This window comes from Vipera ursinii (assembly GCF_947247035.1).
Source record: "Vipera ursinii genome assembly, chromosome: 2".
In the NCBI taxonomy this organism is placed as follows: domain Eukaryota; kingdom Metazoa; phylum Chordata; class Lepidosauria; order Squamata; family Viperidae; genus Vipera; species Vipera ursinii.
This window is the reverse complement of record NC_139513.1, coordinates 290,936,833-290,954,958: the sequence shown is the minus strand read 5'-3', so window position 1 is coordinate 290,954,958 and position 18,126 is coordinate 290,936,833. Positions and strand designations below refer to the sequence as shown.

The 18,126-nt window shown below is 46.3% G+C and overlaps 2 protein-coding genes across 2 annotated transcripts in view; one reads left to right on the top strand and one right to left on the bottom strand.

Annotated features, from left to right (window-relative positions):
• Positions 1–18,126, bottom strand: part of TPGS2 (tubulin polyglutamylase complex subunit 2) — a 409,136-nt gene that overhangs the window by 162,703 nt on the left and 228,307 nt on the right. The window lies entirely within an intron of this gene.
• The window catches only part of NOL6 (nucleolar protein 6), a 93,093-nt gene continuing 75,916 nt past the window's right edge, over positions 950–18,126 (top strand). Inside the window, exons 1-7 of the mRNA XM_083354923.1 lie at positions 950–1,061; positions 3,851–4,078; positions 5,403–5,519; positions 9,152–9,331; positions 13,071–13,239; positions 14,375–14,509; positions 16,800–16,963. Coding sequence (XP_083211049.1) covers positions 1,035–1,061; positions 3,851–4,078; positions 5,403–5,519; positions 9,152–9,331; positions 13,071–13,239; positions 14,375–14,509; positions 16,800–16,963 — 1,020 coding nt within the window. The 5' untranslated portion in view covers positions 950–1,034. The remainder of the gene's footprint in view (positions 1,062–3,850; positions 4,079–5,402; positions 5,520–9,151; positions 9,332–13,070; positions 13,240–14,374; positions 14,510–16,799; positions 16,964–18,126) is intronic.

Below are 18,126 nucleotides of genomic sequence, written 5' to 3'. Positions count from 1 at the left end.
ATTCTGGGAGTTGAAGTCCACCAGTCATAAAAGGGCCAAGTTTGAAGACCCCTGCCCTAGACCATTCCAGTCCAGTCTCTTCTTAAAAACCTCCAGGATTGCAACCTTCACGTTTGTTTTCTGTGTTTTTTCCATGCACTGATGTAAGACACATCAAAGCCCGATACTCGGAAACGATCGTCCCTCTTCTGAAAATGCCCAGGTTGTCCTTGAGTTACGACCAAAACTAACCCCCAAACTTCTATTGCTAAGTGAAACATTGAAGTGAAGTTTTGCCCCATTTTGCGACCTTTCTTGCCACAGTTGTTAAGTGAATCACCGCAGCTGTCAAGTTAGTAACACGGTCGTTAAGCGAATCTGGCTTCCCCATTGACTTGGCTTGTCGGAAGGTCACAAAAGGGGATCACACATGACCCCTGGGACACTGCAACCGTCATAAGTCTGAGTGAGTTGCCAAGTATCCGAATTTTGATCCCGTGAGCGTGGGGAATGCGACAACGGTCGTAAGTGTGAAAAACGGTCATAAGTCACTTTTTTCATTGCTGTTTGAAAGGTCACTAAATCAAGTTTATTTATTTATTTAGATTTATATACCGCCCTTTCCCGAAGGACTCAGGGCGGTTTACAGGGCATTTAAAAGAAAGTCAATTGTTAAAACCAATTAAAAAAGATTAAATAAAACCCTGAGAAAATTAAAACCCAGTTAAAATTAAAATCTGAAAGTCTAAGTTGAGGATTTCCTCTAAACAAGCGAAGTTGTGCAACGGAACCCGGAACTCATCTCCAGAGAGAGAAAGAGAAAGAGAGTGAGGTTGGACCTCTCTTCATTTTCCTACTTCTAGAACTTCTACCAGCGATAACTGAAAGGTCGGTTCGGCAAGCTTCCTGCGCTCTCAACCAACCGGTGCAGTGGGCGGGGCTAGCCGACGCTAACCTATCGGAGGCCGAGAGTGAGGAACTCGGACAACGGAAGCCGGAAGAGCCTCTATGTGTGGCGCTGTCGGCTCCACGTGCTTTTGCCGAGCGCCACCCGCATGGCTGCCGGAGCCGGTGGGCAGAAGGTGGGTTGCGGCCGAGCGGAGCGGGGTAGGGGGAAAAGATCGTGGGGAGGCAATACCGTGGCGCTCCCGGGGAGCCTCGCCTGTCTCCTCGCCGGACCACAACTCCCATCGTCCACGACGGGGGTTGTGTGTCAAGGAGAATGGGAGTTGTAGTCCCGCTTAATAAACGATTTAATAAATCAATAATAATTTAATAAATAAATTAGCCGGGGGGGGGCCTGAAATCGGACAAAATATCGCAGTGGTTAAAGAATGCTACAAAAAGAGCGAGCAGTTTATTTATTTATTTTATTTTATTTTATTACATTTCTATACCGCCCTTTCCCGAAGGACTCAGGGCGGTTTACAGGGTAATTAAAAAACCGAAATACAAAAGTTAAAACAGATTTAAAAAGAAAAAAAATACCCAGTTGCAGGTAGACCTCGACTTACGATCTCAGTTTGAGCCAGAAAATTTCTGTGGCTAAGCGAGACGGTTAAGTGAGTTTTGCCCCGTTACGTGACCTTGCTTGCCACAGTCGTTAAGTGCATCACTCCGGTTGTTGAGTGAATCTGGCTTCCCCGTTGACTTTGCTTGTCAGAAGGTCACAAAAGGGGGCAATCACATAACCCCGGGACGCTGCAACCGTCGTAAATATGAGCCAGTTGCCAAGCGTCTGAATTTTGGTTACGTGACCATGGGGAGGCTGCAAGGTCGTCAGCGAAAATCAGCCGTACGCCCCTTTGTTTTCATTGCTGTTATAACTGCGAATGGACACTAAATGAAAAGCTGTAAGTCATGGACTACCTGTATAACTGTTGTGAGCCAGGGTGCTGTTTAATCAGAATAGAGCTGGAAGGGATCTTAGAGGTCTTCTAGTCCAACCCTCTGCTCAAGCAGGAGATCCTATACTCTTTCAGATAGGTGACTGCCCAGTTTTTTCCTAAAAACTCCAGGGATGGAGCACCCACAACTTCTAAAAGGAAGACATTCCACTGTTTAACATAATAACAGAGTTGGAAGGGACCTTAGAGGTCTTCTAGTCCAATGCCCCTGCTCAAGCAGGAGAGTCTAGTCCAGGCATGTCAAACACAATGCCCGGGGGCCAGATGCAGCCCGCGAAGTGGTTTCATGTGGCCCGCAAAGCCATCTTGGAAACAGTGAGGGAACGGCCCCCACTGCCTTGGCCCTGGCCCAGAGACCCTCAGATCTGTCCCACTCCTGCCCGGGCCCCCATAGGCACCCTTGATGCGAAGGATGTAGAGCTGGCCACGCCCACCCAATAGGCCATATGCACTCTAGCCACGCCCACCCAGTAGGCCACGCCTAACCTGGCCATACCTATCCGGCCCCCTGAGGGCAACCGCAATGCTGATGCGGCCCTCAATGAAATTGAGTTTGACACCCCTGGTCTAGTCTATACCGTTTCAGACAAGTGGAGGTTCAATCTCTTCTTGAAGACCTCCATTGATGGAGCACCCACAACTTCAGAAGTCAAGCTGTTCCACTAGTTCAGGGGTAGGCAACCTTGGCTCTTTTATGACTCGTCGACTTCAACTCCCAGAATCCCCGAGCAGCAATGCTGAGGGGAAAGAGGTTTCCAAGCTGAGCCATGGTGGCTCAGGAATTCTGAGAGTTGAAGTCCACGAGTCATAAAAGAGCCAAGGTTGCCTACCCCTGCACTAGTTAATTGTCCTCACTGTTAGGAAGTTTCTCCTTAATTCCAGGTTGCTCCTCTCCTTGATTAGTTTCCATCCATTGTTTCTTGTCTTGCCTTCTGGTGCTTTGGAGAATGTTGACAGCCTCTCAAATATTGGAAGACTGTTATCATGTCACCCCTAGTCCTTCTTTTCTCTAGATATCCTTTCTCAAAGATGTGTGGCAGGGGTGCACAACCCTGCGCCCCTGATTGGTACCGGTCCACAGCCTGTTAAGGAACTGGGCTGAGCAAGCAAAGTTTCATACATGCATATCCCCCCCTTCCCCGGTTTGAGGAAGACAATTTTTCTTGGTGCCAGAAGGGGTAGGGACTGCTGATATACGGCTGTACAAAACTTATAAAGAAAAGTTTTAAGAGCTCATGAAGAGAATAAATAAAGCTCACATCCTCATGAAGGAGGAGAATAAATAAATAAAGTTCAAAAACCTCATGAAAAAGGAGAATGGATAATTAAAAAAAACTTTAAAAGCTCATGAAGGAGGGGAATAAATAAACACAGTTTAAAAGCTTGTGAAGGAAGTATTGGTTGACCTGTTCTTCAATTTCAAAGTGTTCTTCAATTCCCCAAAGTGGAATTTAAAGCCAGCAGCGATTTTACAGATCCTGTGTCATTCCACAGAGTTTTCTGTTCCCTTTGGGTTCACACATCACATGTAGAGCCCATCATGGGCTCTACTTAGTTTGGGCATCCTGTGCTGGATGAACCCACCTATTGTGATCTCTAAAGCATTGCTTATATTTTAGAGCAATGTTCCTCAACAACGTTTGAGAGATGTGGACTTCACCTCCCAGAATTCCACAGCCAGCATGGCTGACTGGGAAATTTTGGGAGTTGAAGTTCACACCTTTTGGCAAGGTTGAAAAACACTAAACCAAGATGGAAAATAAGATCTAGAACAAAAGAGAAATGGGGTTTTGCCTCTTTTTGTGTCCACTGTGGGAAAACAGAACACTTAGCACAGGGTTGGGGAAGTATGGCCCTTTTATGACCTGGGGACTTCAACTCCCAGAATTCCTGAGCCAGCATGGCTGTTCTATAATCAGCAGCCTTATTTAGGTGAATAATTCCCTTTTTTTTGTTACCTGCAGATGTCTGAAAGTGATGAGGGAAGTAAAGGTCCGGAGAAGGAAGGGAACCAAAATGGCATCCATAAGGGAGAGAAGCCGAGGGGCAAGAAACGGGCTTCCTCCTCTGAAGGCCTCTTGCAGCCGGTGAAGTTGGGCAAACGCGAGCTCTACAAGGTGCCCACCAACGAAGAACTGAGGCACCTGAAGGAGACGGAGAACCTGTTCCATTCCAACCTTCTGCGCCTGCAGGTCAGTTTAGATTGGGAAATTGGAAGGAGGAGTCAAGTGGGGGCCTAGCTTGGAATCCTTCTGTAGCCACAAACTTTCTTGCCGCAGTTGTGTATTGACTCTACAAGTACGCTACTTTTGAATTCGTAAATAGAATAGTCTCTGTTGTGATTCCTTGCCAGCCAATGGATCCGGCAGCTGAGTCTGAGGAATCAGATGAGGAGGAAGAGGGGCCTGGAGTGACATCAGAGGAAGGCTCTGAAGAGCTCCAAGACTTACAGCCTGATGAGGAGCTTGGCCCCTCTACTGGCGCTCAGGCTGAGACACAGCTGTGCTGGGAGTCTTGAGTTGGACAGTGATGAAGAACAGTTGGGAAATATTCAGGATGCACGAAAACGCCGGCAAGAAAAGAGAGTAGGACAGAGGACTGCAATGGGGTGGCTCCAAAGGCAAAGGAGAAGGAAGGCATTAGGAAGCCACGCCTTAGCTGAATTATAAAAGGGAAGGTGTGGGAGGTGCTGGTTGCCGAAGGCAACCGTTTGTGTTGAGGATTGAGTTTCTGTGGACTGTGTTTGTTTGCTCTGGACATTGACTCAGGTCTGTGAATAATAAAAGGGGCTGGTTTTTTTTCTTGCGGTTTCTACCTTCTTGTTGGAAGAGGGGTTTCTTCTTGTGAGCATAACAAGGACTCACGTAGGCTGGGACAGAACAGTCTCATACTTGCTCATTCAGATTGTCACGATGATGAGCTTTTTAACATTCTTGCCGTACACTGAAATAAATAAAATCCCCCAAATTTCTGTGGCTGGGTGAGATAGTTGTGAGGTGAGTTTTGTCCCGTTTCACGACCTTTCTTGCCACAGTCGTTAAGTGAATCCCTGCTTGTTGTTAGTAACACGGTTGTTAAGTGAATCTGGCTTCCCCATTGACTTTGCTTGTCAGGAGGTTGCAAAAGGGGATCACGTGATTCCCCCAGGGACACTGCCTTGGTCATAAATCTGAGACAGTTGCCGAGTGTCTGAATTCTGATCCCGTGACCACGTTTGTAAGGGTGCAAAATGGTCCTAAGTCACTTTTTTCAGTGCCGTTGTAACTTCGAGTGGTTACTAAATGAACTGAGTCGTAAGTCGAGGACTTACCGGTATAGCTGGAGGACAATAAAGTTGCTTACTATCTCATATCTGATTTATGAGTAACTCTGATTCCTTGCTCCTGGCAGCTTGGTGGTTGAAGCAAACTTGGCCGGGGGAACTGGAAGGGCGATTCCTATTATCAAAGGAAGATCCAGAATACTTTAGCCTTCCTGTTTATGACCCACCTCTATTCCATTTTTCTCCTTCTGCAGATCGAGGAACTGTTGAAGGAGGTGACCCTCAAGGAGAAGAGGAAGCAGCGAATCAATGCCTTCCTTCACGAAATCAGCGCCATGCTCAGGAACATCCCGGAACTTCCGGCGAGAGACGTACGCTTCAAAACTGCACTGTTGATAGCATCTTGAGATATGTCTATGAAGATTCTCAAGCATCCAGGACAAGGGTCTTCAAACTTGGCAACTTTAAGACTTGTGGACTTCAACTCCCAGAATTCCTCAGTTAGCCAGGGCTGGCTGAGGAATTCTGGGAGGTGAAGTCCACAAGTCTTGAAGTTGCCAAGTTTGACAACCCAGGCCTGATCCGGGACACGGTTATCCCAAAGGTGCTTTTTTTTTAATTTCCAAAAGGCAACTGGACTTTCTTAATTTTTTCCTTGTGAACATTTCGCTTCTCACCTGAGAAGCTTCTTCAGTTCCGACTCCCGAGTCCTTCAGTCAGAACTGAAGAAGTGACTTGGACGAAAAGCAAAACATTTTCAAGGGAAAAAACCCCCAAGAAAGTCCAGTTGCCTTTTGGAAAATGCACCTTTGGGACATCCTGAGACGTATTTCCTAGGAAGCCACTGTAACTCAGTGGGTCTTTCTCTCCAGGAAGTGGGTTTAACCTTGTGGCCCGTATTAGCCCTTGCTCTTGTCCCTCGGAAGTCTGCTGCTTTCCAGATTTGGGATCCCTTGAGATTGCTTGCCTGCACAGCCAAGGGATTTCCCCAGAGGAGCACTGAAATATGAAGTCCCAATTTATCAGGAAGAGAGTGGGTTAGGGCAGGGCTTTTCAACCTTTTCACCCACTGTACCACTTTTAGGGTATGGCAACATCCGAGGACCACCAGTCGTCTAGCAAGGTGTCAAAAACCTGATGACCAAAAAAAAAGAGGAAAAAAGTGATGAAGTACAGGTAGTCCTCGACTTACGACACTTCGCTTAGTGACTGTTCGAAGTTACAATGGCACTGAAAAAAAATTGCCCCCCAAACCACAGCCGAGCAAGACACCTGCCTGCCCACCCGGAAACCTCGGATAGGAGGAAGAGCGCCCCCGGGTGGGCAGGCAGGTGTCTTGCTCAGCTGTGGCTTGGGGGGCACTTTTTCCAGTGCCATTGTAACTTCGATCAGTCACTAAGCGAACTGTTGTAAATTGAGGACTACCTGTACTTCATCACTTTTTTCCTTTTTTTTTTTTTTTTGGTCAAGTTTTTGACACCTTGCTAGGCAACTGTTGGTACTCGGATGTTGCCATATCCTAAAAAAGTGGTACAATGGGTGAAAAGGTTGAAAAGCCATGGACTAGAAGACCTCCAAGGTCCCTTCCAAATCTATCATTGGGACAGAATATGGGTCAGGTGTATGGGGGAGGGGCTTTGTGAGTGGATTTGGCAAACCAAACAGAGGAAATAGATGAACCTTTTGCTAGTCAGCTAACTAAGGTATGTAGGAAGCACATCACAATAGTAATGGGGGACTTTAACTACCCTGACATCAACTGGGAGACAAACTCTGCACCAAGTGGAAAATTCCTGACAAACCTAGCAGACAACTTTGTCACCCAAAAAGTAGAGAAGGGAACTAGGGCAGACATGTCAAACACAAGGCCCGGGGGCCGGATCCGGCCCGCAAAGTGGTTTCATGCGGCCCGCGAAGCCATCCTGGAAACAGTGAGGGAACGGCCCCCACTGCCTTGGCCCTGGCCCAGAGACCCTCCTCCTGCCAGAGACCCTCAGATCTGTTGCACTCCTGCCCAGGCCCCCATAGGCACCCTTGATGCGAATGATGTAGAGCTGGCCACGCCCACCCAGTAGGCCATATGCACTCTAGCCACGCCCACCCAGTAGTCCATGCCCACCCAGGCCACACCCACCCGGCCCCCTGAAGGCAACCGCAATGCTGATGCGGCCCTCAATGAAATTGAGTTTGACACCCCTGAACTAGGGGATTAGCCATTTTGGATCTAATTCTCACTAACAGATGAAATGATAGAAGGTGTTGAAGCCACAGGAACCTTGGGAGGAAGTGATCATGCAATATTGGAATTCAACTTTATGGAAGCACGAGCAATAGAATACAGTCAAACTAGAGTCTTGGACTCTAAGAGAGCTAATTTCAATAAACTTAGAGCCTGGGAAGGATTCCATGGATGAGAATCCTCAAGGGGAAAACAACTCAAGAAGCTTGGGAAATTTTGAAAAGTGAGATAATAAAAACCCAGTCTAGCAAAATGCCAACAAAGAGGAAAGATAACAGCTTTCAAAAGAAACCAGCATGGCTGCATAAAGAACTCTCTGATAAATTGAAACATAAAAAGGACAAGTATAGAAAGTGGAAAGGGGCACATAACTAAGTCAGAATATTTGCAACTGCAGCTGCCAAAAAAGCCAACACAGTGCTACACTGCATTAACAGGGATAAAATCAAGATCACGTGAAGTATTAATACCACTTTACAATGACTTGATAAGGCCACACTTGGAATACTGCATCCAGTTTTGGTCACCACGATGTAAAAAAGATGTTGAGACTCTGCAAAGAGTACAGAGAAGAGGCTAAAACATATAAGGAACAGCTGCTAGAATTGGGTATGTCTAGTTTAATGGAGAGAAGGACGAGGGGGGACATAATAGTAGTGTTCCAATATCTCAGGGGCTGCCACAAAGAAGAGGAAGTCAAGCTATTCTCCAAAGCGCCCAAAGGCAGGACAAGAAGCAATGGATGGAAACTAATCAAGGAGAGAAACTTCCTGACAGTTAGGACAATTAACCACTGGAACAACCTGCCTCCAGAAGCTGTGAATGCTCCAACACTGGAAGTTTTTAAGAAGAGACTGGACAGCCATTTGTCTGAAATGGTACAGGGTTTCCTGCCTGAGCAGGGGGTTGGACTAGATGACCTCCAAGGTCCCTTCCAACTTTACGATTATGATTAAGTAATACCAGATTAGTGGCTTCCTGGGCTTTTGTTCATGGCCACAACCCAATTTCTGAGTCCTCGGAAAAAGGACAGCATAATGGAGATTGATTTGCTGTTATGTGTTAAAGATGCATCAAAGTACATTTTGTACTCATTTGCACAGGTGAGGTGCAGGACACATCACAGTAAGGACTTCCTAGGCCTGGTACAGTTGGGGTGAGGGGTCTCCCCAACGTTTGGGGAGTAACTCCGATCTCATTGCAATAATATATTGAATTTAGAATGCCTGAATAGAAATACAGCTTCCTTGGACTTAGCATGGACCCTCCTATTGTGGGATCAAAGGCAGGACCCCCAGACCAGCACAGGCAGTCCTCAAACTTACAGCAGTTCATGTTTAGTGACCGTTTGAAGCTGCAGTGGCGCTGAAAGAAGTGACGTACGACTGTTTTTCACCCTTAATGACCATTGCAGCATCCCTGCAAAATTCTGATCCTTGCAGCTGACTCCTCTTTATGATGGTCGCAGTGTCCCGGGGTCGTGTGATTCCCCTTTAGTGACCTTCTGACAAAGAAAGTCAACGGGGAAGTCAAGATTCATTTAGCGACCCTGTTCCTAGCTTAACAAGCGCAGGGATTTAACTCGACAGTTGTGGCACCGTCTTGCTTTGCAGCAGAAATTTGGGGCTCAGTTGTGGTCGTAAGTTGAGGACCGCTTGTATTTTCCGAGTTTCTGGGATTCTTTGGTTTGGGCCCCCTGGGACCGCTCCCCATGAACCTCAGCCTGATTCGGGGATCAAAGGGTGGATTCTTCTTTTCTTTCAGATCACTGACCAGACGTGGCTCCCCAAGGGAGTAAAGGTCCCTATCCTGCAGGTCCCTTTCAAGGTGAAGGGCAAGTTCCATTTTCTGCCCCCAGCAGAGGTAAAGGTGGTGGGAAGTTACCTGCTGGGCACCTGTATCAAGCCAGAGGTGAACGTGGACATTGCAGTGACCATGCCCAAGGTGAGTGGGCCCGAGCAGAAGTGAAAGGCTCCCTTTTAATTTATTTTATTTTGCGAACATAACTCCTTCCTCCTCCTCCTATTTTCCCCATGACAACAACCCTGTGTGGTGAGTTAGGTTGAGAGAGAGAGAGACTGGCCCAAAGTTACCCAGCCCGCCTTCATGTCTAAATTGGGACTAGAACTCACCATCTCTTGGTGATTGGCCCAAAGTCACCCAGCTGCCTTTGATGCCAAGCTGGGACTAGAACTCACCATCTCCTGGTGATTGGCCCAAAGTTACCCAGCTGCCTTTTGTGCCTAAGGCAGTGCTGGAACTCACCATCTCCTGGTGATTGGCCTAAAGTCACCCAGCTGCCTTTGATGCCAAGCTGGGACTAGAACTCACCGTCTCCTGGTGATTGGCCCACAGTTACCCAGCTGCCTTTTGTGCCTAAGGCAGTGCTGGAACTCACCATCTCCTGGTGATTGGCCCAAAGTCACCCAGCTGCCTTTGACGCCAAGCTGGGGCTAGAACTCACCATCTCCTGGTGATTGGACCAAAGTCACCCAGCTGCCTTTGATGCCTAAGACAGTGCTAGAACTCACCATCTCCTGGTGATTGGCCCAAAGTCACCCAGCTGTCTTTGATGCTCAGATGGGACTAGAACTCACTGTCTCCTGGTGATGGGCCCTGAGTCACCTTGATGCCAAGGTGTATACTAGAACTCATGGTCTCCTGCTTTCTAGACCAAACTGGTAATAAAAGGACAGTAACATTGGGAGACGTATAGTCAAGGCTATGGTCTTCCCAGCTGCAATGTATTGGCTGTGAAAGTTGGACCATAAAAAAGGCTGAGCACCAAAGAATTGAGGCCTTTGAACTCTGGTGCTGGAGAAGACTCCTGCGAGTCCCTTGGACTGCAAGGCGATCAAACCGGTCAGTCCTAGAGGAGATCAACCCTGACTGCTCTTTAGAAGGCCAGATCCTGAAGTGGAAACTCAGATACTTTGGCCACCTAATGAGAAGGAAGGACTCACTGGAGAAGAGCCTAATGCTGGGAAAGATCGAGGGCAATAGAAGAAAGGGACGACAGAGAATGAGGTGGCTGGATGGAGTCACTGAAGCAGTAGGTGTGAGCTTAAATGGACTCCAGAAGATGGTGGAGGACAGGAAGGCCTGGAGGAACATTGTCCATAGGGTCGCGATGGGTCGGACATGACTTTGCAACTAACAAGAACAACAGAATAGAATAGAATAGAATAGAATAGAATAGAATAGAATAGAATAGAATAGAATAGAATCCCTGCAGCTGCTAAGCGAGGAGCAGGATTGTTCGGTGAATCCGGCTTCCCCGTTTGACTCTGCTTGTTGGAAGGCCACAAAAGGAGGATCACGTGATCCCGGGACACTGTGACCGTCATAAATGAGAGTCAGTTGCCAAGCATCTGAATTTTGATCACGTGACCACAGGGGACGCTCCGATGGTCATAAGTATGAAAAACGCTTCTTTCCTTCGTGCCGTTGTAACTTTGAGTGGTTGCTAAACGAGCTGTTGCAAGTCGAGGACTACTTGAACCATAGTGCGTTTTTTTTTTTTTTTTTTATTGAAAAGTTTTATAAAATACAATTTTCCCTTAACAACCCCCCTTCCCCCTCCCTCCTCCCCTCCCTACCTCCCCCCTACCTCCCCCCCTCCCCCTCTCCCTCCTCCCTCCCCTACCTCCCCCCCTCTAATTCCCCTCCTCCCCCCTCCCCCCCCCGACTTCCCAGAGCAAAATACAAGGTATATATCTAAAAGGCAATCATAAACAATCATATACTAACAATTATAAACTCTAAAATCCATCACTCTCTAGCTTATATAAGGTAAACCAATCCTTAATAATACTAAATATATATAAAAAACTAAAATAAAAGAAAACTAACATTATTCCCATCTATGTTCTTCCACAATTCACTATTAGCTAGACATACTCTCATTTACACATCACAAACACCTATCCCTGTTAACCTCTCTAACCAAAATAGGCTATAATAAATAGCTCTTACCCAATTTAACCCACATTAAGCCAAAAAACTTTCTTCCTCTTCCTCTATAGTAAGTTATCCATTAATTCCAAATTAGAAAAAAAAATCTGTTACCACACATAGTATCCCAAAACCTTTAAAAACACAACTACCACTTAACTATAAATGTATTGTGGAAGTTCCATAGATTTCTACTGGTCTTATTTTTTAGTCTTTTTTGAACGTTTTAAGGCAGCACGCGTCACCCTCTGTTCTCTAAGATCATCCAAAAGAGTTGCAGCTTGATCTCCTCCTGCACCCTTCTCGTCCATCTGTCCATCTTCATCCTCTTGACATTCTCCTTCTCCAGATCCCTCTGCAGCTTCCAAAAGTGTTGATGGGGTTAGTTTCAAAACATTGTTGTAAAAATCGTGCGCTTGCTTCACATTACTCAAACAGTACCTTTTGCCATCATACATGAAGCTCAACCCATCTGGAATCTCCCATCTGAACCTTATATCTCTTTGCTTAAGCTCTTGCACCAGGAATATAAAATCCTTCCTTCTCTTTAAAATCTTTGGAGGAATTTCTTTTAGAACCAAAACTTGTTGGCCAGCAATCATAACTTTAGTATCATAGGCAGCTTGTATAACTTCATCTCTAATTTCCCTTTTTACAAAATAAACCACCACATCTCTAGGCAACTTTCTCTGTTTAGCAATCCACGAATTCACACGAAACACTTTGTCCATACCTTGTTTTAATTCAGATGCTGGATGGTTCAATACCCCCTCAAAAGCCTCAGAAACCAACTGCTTTAAATCTTCCTTAATATTCTCTTTTAGGCCTCTAATTCTCACAGCAAACTGCATCTGGTAAAATTGGGCCAAACTCTGTTCACTGTCCATTTTGTCTTTTAAATCTTCCAATTCCAATACTTTTGCTTCTAATAAAACATTCTTTTGAATTAAGTCTTGCACTTGATCATCCAGCATCTCCACACATTTAGCAACTTTTTGCACAGAGGACAAAATGTCTACCTTCATCTCTCTAAGTTTCTGCTCCATCCTTTCTTCCATTCTCTGCTCCAATTTCTCCAATTTCTCCTCCATCTGTAGAAATTTAACACCTATTGACTCCAAAATTAACTGGGTATGTTTTTCCAAATCCTTCGATGTCAGTACATCAGGAGAATGCAACGCCTGCAGTAATGATTGTTGTTGCACCGGAGAATTTCCAGCACTCCGAAAAGCTCTAGGGGGAGGTTTAGCCGCCATCTTTTACTTACAATTGTGACGCACTTTCACTTTAAGTTTTAAGCAAAGTCCATCAAGCTTGAGAGTAAAACAAAATAATCCTCTTCATCTCTTTATCTTTCCTTCTTGCACTGCTCTGCCTGCTTTTTTCCTTTCATAGTCTCTCCTTCAAGCAGGGATGGTCGCAGACGCCTGGCTCTGCTCCATGAAATCCGGAGCAGAGACGCTGGTCAGCTGGGAGCAGCCCAGGCTACGGGGGAGTTCAAACCTTCAGCCGCCCAAGCTCCAAGCTCAGGCGGCCCCGGGGAACTCTACCCCTACCTGGGGGCTCACCCCCTCCTCTTCTCCCGAGGAGGGGGCTTCAATTTCGCCCGAACAGCTGATCGGCGCTGTTTCGGGCGAAAGAACAACAGCTGAGCCGCGGGCAGCCCGGGAGGGCTGTCTCCGTCGCCGCGGAGCCACCGGAAGTCACATAGTGCGTTTTTTTGTCTTAGGAAGTTTTCCAAGAGAAGGACAACCTCAACCAGCGCTATCACCGCAAGAGGGCCCTCTACCTGGCCCACCTGGCCCACCACCTGGCCGAGAAGAACCACTTCCGGAGCGTGGCCTTCGCCTACGCGAATGGCAACCATTTGAAGCCCCTTGTGCTCCTCCAGCCACGAGGTAAGGGGGTGCGCTCTCTCTCTCTCTCTCTCTCTCTCTCTCTGTGTGTGTGTGTGTGTGTGTGTGTGTGTGTGTTTTGGTGGGGGAAACATTTTGCACACTGGTTGCTAAAACCGAGGAAGCGAAAGAGCTGTTGAGCGGAGGAATCAGGCAGCTCTGTTGGCAGACTTAAGAGGAGATGTTTGCTGTCATCTTCTTCCAGGACTTGTTTGCCCTTCCTTCCTTCCTTCCTTTCTTCCTTCCTTCCTTCCTTCCTTCCTCTTTCTTTCTTTCTTTCTTTCTTTCTTTCTTTCTTTCTTTCTTTCTTTCTTTCTTTCTTTCTCTCTCTCTCTCTCTCTCTTTCTTTCGTCCCTCCCTTCTTTCTCTTCTGACTCTCTCTTCCTTTTTGTCTCCCTCCTTCCCTCCCTTCCTTTCCCTTCTCCCTTCCTGTCTCCTTCCTTCCTTTTTTCCCTCCTTCCCCTCCTTTCCCTTCCCTATCTTTTCCTTCCTCCCTTCCCATCCCTCCCTCCCTCTTTCTTTCTTTCTTTCTTTCTTTCTTTCTTTCTTTCTTTCTTTCTTTCCTCCCTTCCTTCCCTTCTGACTCTCTCTTCCTCTTTGTCTCCTTCCTTCCCTCCCTTCCTTTCCCTTTTCCCTTCCTGTCTCCTTCCTTCCTTTTTTCCCTCCTTCCCCTCCCTTCCCTTCCCTCTTTTCCTTCCTACCTTCCCTTCCCCATCTTTACCTTCCTTCCTTCCTCCCTCCCTTCCCTTCTTCCGTTTTCCTTCCTTCCTTCCTTCCTTCCTTCCTTCCTTCCTTCCTTCCTTCCTTCCTTCCTTCCTTTCCTTTTTCTTCTGACCCATCCATCCATCCATCCATATCAGCCCGGCCCCCATCCAAGTACCAACCAGGGCGCATCCTGCTTAACGTCTGAGACTTTATAACATCCACTCTGGCCTTCCGAACACTAGGAGCTATTCCCATCATTTGGGGCTTTAATGGGCTTATTTTCAGATAAAGCCCAAACAGCCAGGATTCTGATTGTGTCTCTCTCTCTCTCTGTGTGTTTGTGTGTAACAAGTATATTTTGAACAACGTCCACATTGCTAATTCTCCTGTTTTATTCTCTTTTCTTTTCCATCTGTCTCCGGGGTTGTTGCAGGGAAGGATGCAAAGACGGTGACGGTCCGCCTCCATGCCTGCCCAGCCCCAGGGGTCTTCAGGCCCATCCGTTTGCACCCCTGCAAAAACAACATCCGTACTGCTTGGTTCACAGAGAAGGACTCACCTGTGACAGGTAGACTTTGAAGAGGTTCCGGCGGTGTTTCTCAGCCTTGACAATTTTAAGATGTGTGGACTTCAACTCCCAGAATTCTGCCTGGGGAATTCTGGGAATCGAAGTCCACCCTTCTTAAAGTTGCCAAGACTCTAGTTTGACTGTATTCTATTGCTGGTGCTTCCATAATGTTGAATTCCAATATTGCAATGATCACTTCCTCCCAAGGTTCCTGTGGCTTCAACACCTTCTGTCATTTCATCTCTGTTCGTGGGGATTAGATCCAATATGGCTAATCCCCTAGTTCCCTTCTCTGCTTTTTGAGAGACAAAGTTGTCTGCTAGGTTTGTCAGGAATCTGTTTGATCTTCCACTTGGTGCAGAGATATCGCCCAGTTGATGTCAGGGTAACTAAAGTCCCCCATTACTATTGTGATGTGCCTCCTACATACCTTAGTTGGCTGACTAGCAAAAAGTTCATCTGTTTCCTCTTGTTTGGTTGGGTGGCCTGTAGTATACACCTATGGCAATGTCATTTTCCCAAATATTAACCCAAATGCATTCAAGACAGTTTTCATTATTGTTGTGCTCTATTTCTGTAGAAATGTAGTTAATAATAATATAAAGTTAGAAGGGACCTTGGAGGTCATCTAGTCCAACCCCCTGCTCAGGCAGGAAACCCTATACCATTTCAGGCAAATGGCTGTCCAGTCTCTTCTTAAAAACCTCCAGTGTTGGAGCATTCACCACCTCTGGAGGCATTCACCACCTCTGGAGGCAGTTATTTCTTATATGGAGAGCAAATTCACCTCCTCTTTTGTTTGTTCTGTTCCTGTTAAATAATTTAAATCCCTCTAGCTGTGTGTTCCATTTGTGGGTTTCATCCCACCATGTTTCTGTAATGGCAACAATATCATATCTGCCCTCATTTACCTGAATTTCTAGTTCACCCTTCTTACTGTTCATACTCTGTGCATTGGTGTATAGATATTTGAGTCCTTTATGTCTGACCCTGTGTTTACTTTCTACATAATCTGTGTGGTGCCTGAGTTCCCCTATTTCCTTACCACCTGTTTGGTTAGTGCACTTTGTGTGGCACTCGCTATTAAAAGGTTGATTTTGCTTGACAGCAAGGTTGACATTCTTGTCCACACACACACACACACACACACACACATCTGTGTTACATGCACTGATAACCCTGTAATTTTTAGATTGCCATAATCCTTGACTTATCACCACAATTGAGCCCAAACTTCCCGCTGCTAAGCAAAAGATTTGAGTTTTTCCTCATTTTACGACCTTTCTTGCCACAGCTGTTAAATGAATCACCGCAGTTGCTAACTTAATAACACGGTCGTTAAATGAACCTACCTTTCCCCCATTGGCTTTGCTGGATCAGAAGGTCACAAAAAGGGGGAAATCACCTGAGCCCCGGGACACTGCAACTGTCATAAATAGGAGTCAGTTTGCCAAGCGTCTTGAGTTTTGATCACATGACCCCGGGACACAGCAACCATCATAAATATGAACCAGTTGCCAAGTGACCGAATTTTGATCACATGGCCGGGGATGCTGCAACGTTCGTAAGGGTGGAAAACGATCACAAGTCACTTCTCAGGGCTGTTGTAACTTTGAATGGTCACTAAATGAAAGGTTGTAAGTCGAGGACTCCCTGTATCTCACCTTGCATTGTTTTGCATTGTCAGAATCCATTTACCGGTATATCACATTCATAAATGTATGTTTAAAATATTGTGCCTCCCCCTGGATTCTGCCATCTTCCGAGTGGGAAGGAGGTGTATTCAGCCTGCCTGTAGGCTATCTTCAAAGACCAAGGAAAACCTTTTGAACTGGGAATAACAAGGGGGAGGGTTAGGGAAGAAGGGATCTGGTCTGTATCTCCATTTGAAACTGAAAGGAAGAAGGCAATAGCAATAAAAAGCATGAGAAGATTACCCTTTCCCACCGAAGGGCCTGACACCTAAGTTTAATTAATGTGAGTCTGACCAAATGGGGTTGAAGGGAGGGGGTTGAAATGGGAATCCTTTATATAGTATCAAAATGTAACACAATGCCAGATCCTGTCTTGTATTCCCACAGTCGACTACATCTTAGTAAAATCTCCTTTTTGGACAAGCCTGGTTCCAAGAGTTCTTTATTTCCTAAGATGTGAATTGGGGTGGGTCCTGACAGCATGCTGTTGCTGCTGGCTTCCTCCACTTAGACAGGAAGTTGGTCCGAAGGCTCCTTTGTCTGCCTCCCAATGAGATGGTCATTGGCCTCCCAACCCTTTTTGCTTCTTTTCCCAGGAGTAGCTGAACCCCCCACCCCTCATTACAACAACTCCATTTTGTGGGACCTGGTGATGGAGACCAACCTGCTCTACCTCTCCGAGGCCGCCAGGGCCTTCCGAGGCTTCCAAGATGGGGTGGCCCTCCTCAAAGTTTGGCTCCGTCAGCGAGAGCTCTATCAGGTAATCCGGCTGACTTGATCAACCCACAGAAGCCTTTTGATGTTTCTTTCCAACACGAAGTATTGTCTGGAATGCTACACATCTTCACAACCTTGTTACCTGCTGGGAGGAGAGGGGAACATCCAGAGGAGAACATCCAGATTCAGTCACAGTTTTGTTCCATCCAGCGTCAACCTTGTGAACCAGTTTAGATCACCGTGCTACAAAAAAGGTGTTGAGACCTTGGAAAAAGTCCAGAGAAGAGCAACTAAGATGATCCAAGGCCCGGAGACTAAAACATATGAAGAACGGCTGCAGGACTTGGGTATGGCTAGTCTAAAGAAAAGAAGAAACGGGGGTGATACGATAGCAGTGTTCCAGTATTTGAGGAGCTGCCACAAAGAAGAGGGGGTCATGTTATTCTCCAAAACATCAGAGGGCAGGAGAAGAAACAACGGTTGGAAACTGATCAAACAGAGAAGCAACCTGGAATTAAGGAGAAACTTCCTAACAGGGAGGACAATCAACCAGTGGAGCAGAAGTTGCCTTCAGAAATCGTGGATGCTCCATCACTGGAGGTTTTTAAGAAGAGACTAGATAGTCATTTATCTGAAATGGTACAGGTTCTCCTGCTTGAGCAGGGGGCTGGACTAGAAGACCTCCAAGGTCCCTTCCAGATTCTATTCTATTCTATTCTATTCTATTCTATTCTATTCTATTCTATTCTATTCTATTCTATTCTATTCTATTCTATTCTATTCTATTCTATTCTATTCTATTCTATCCTTATCCCTATCCCTATCCCTATCCCTATCCCTATCCCTATCCCTATCCCTATTCCAGACAGAAGGAGCGGGATTTACTCTCTGTTTATAGAGAAGTGATTCGACCTGTCTCCACTCCCTCCAAGGACTGATGATGTGTCCTAGTTGGGTAATGAAGAGCCTTGGTGGAGCAGAGGGCTAATGCCTCCCTAAGTAACACCAGCTGCCTGCAATTAGTGCAGGTTCGAGTCCCACCAGGCTCAAGGTTGACTCAGCCTTCCATCCTTCCGAGGTAGGTAAAATGAGGACCCAGATTGTTGGGGGCAATTAAGCTGACTTTGTAATAATGCCGCTTGGGGTGTGTGTGAAAGCCCTAATAAGCAGGCATATACATAGAATGAAGGCTATTGCTAAGCACAT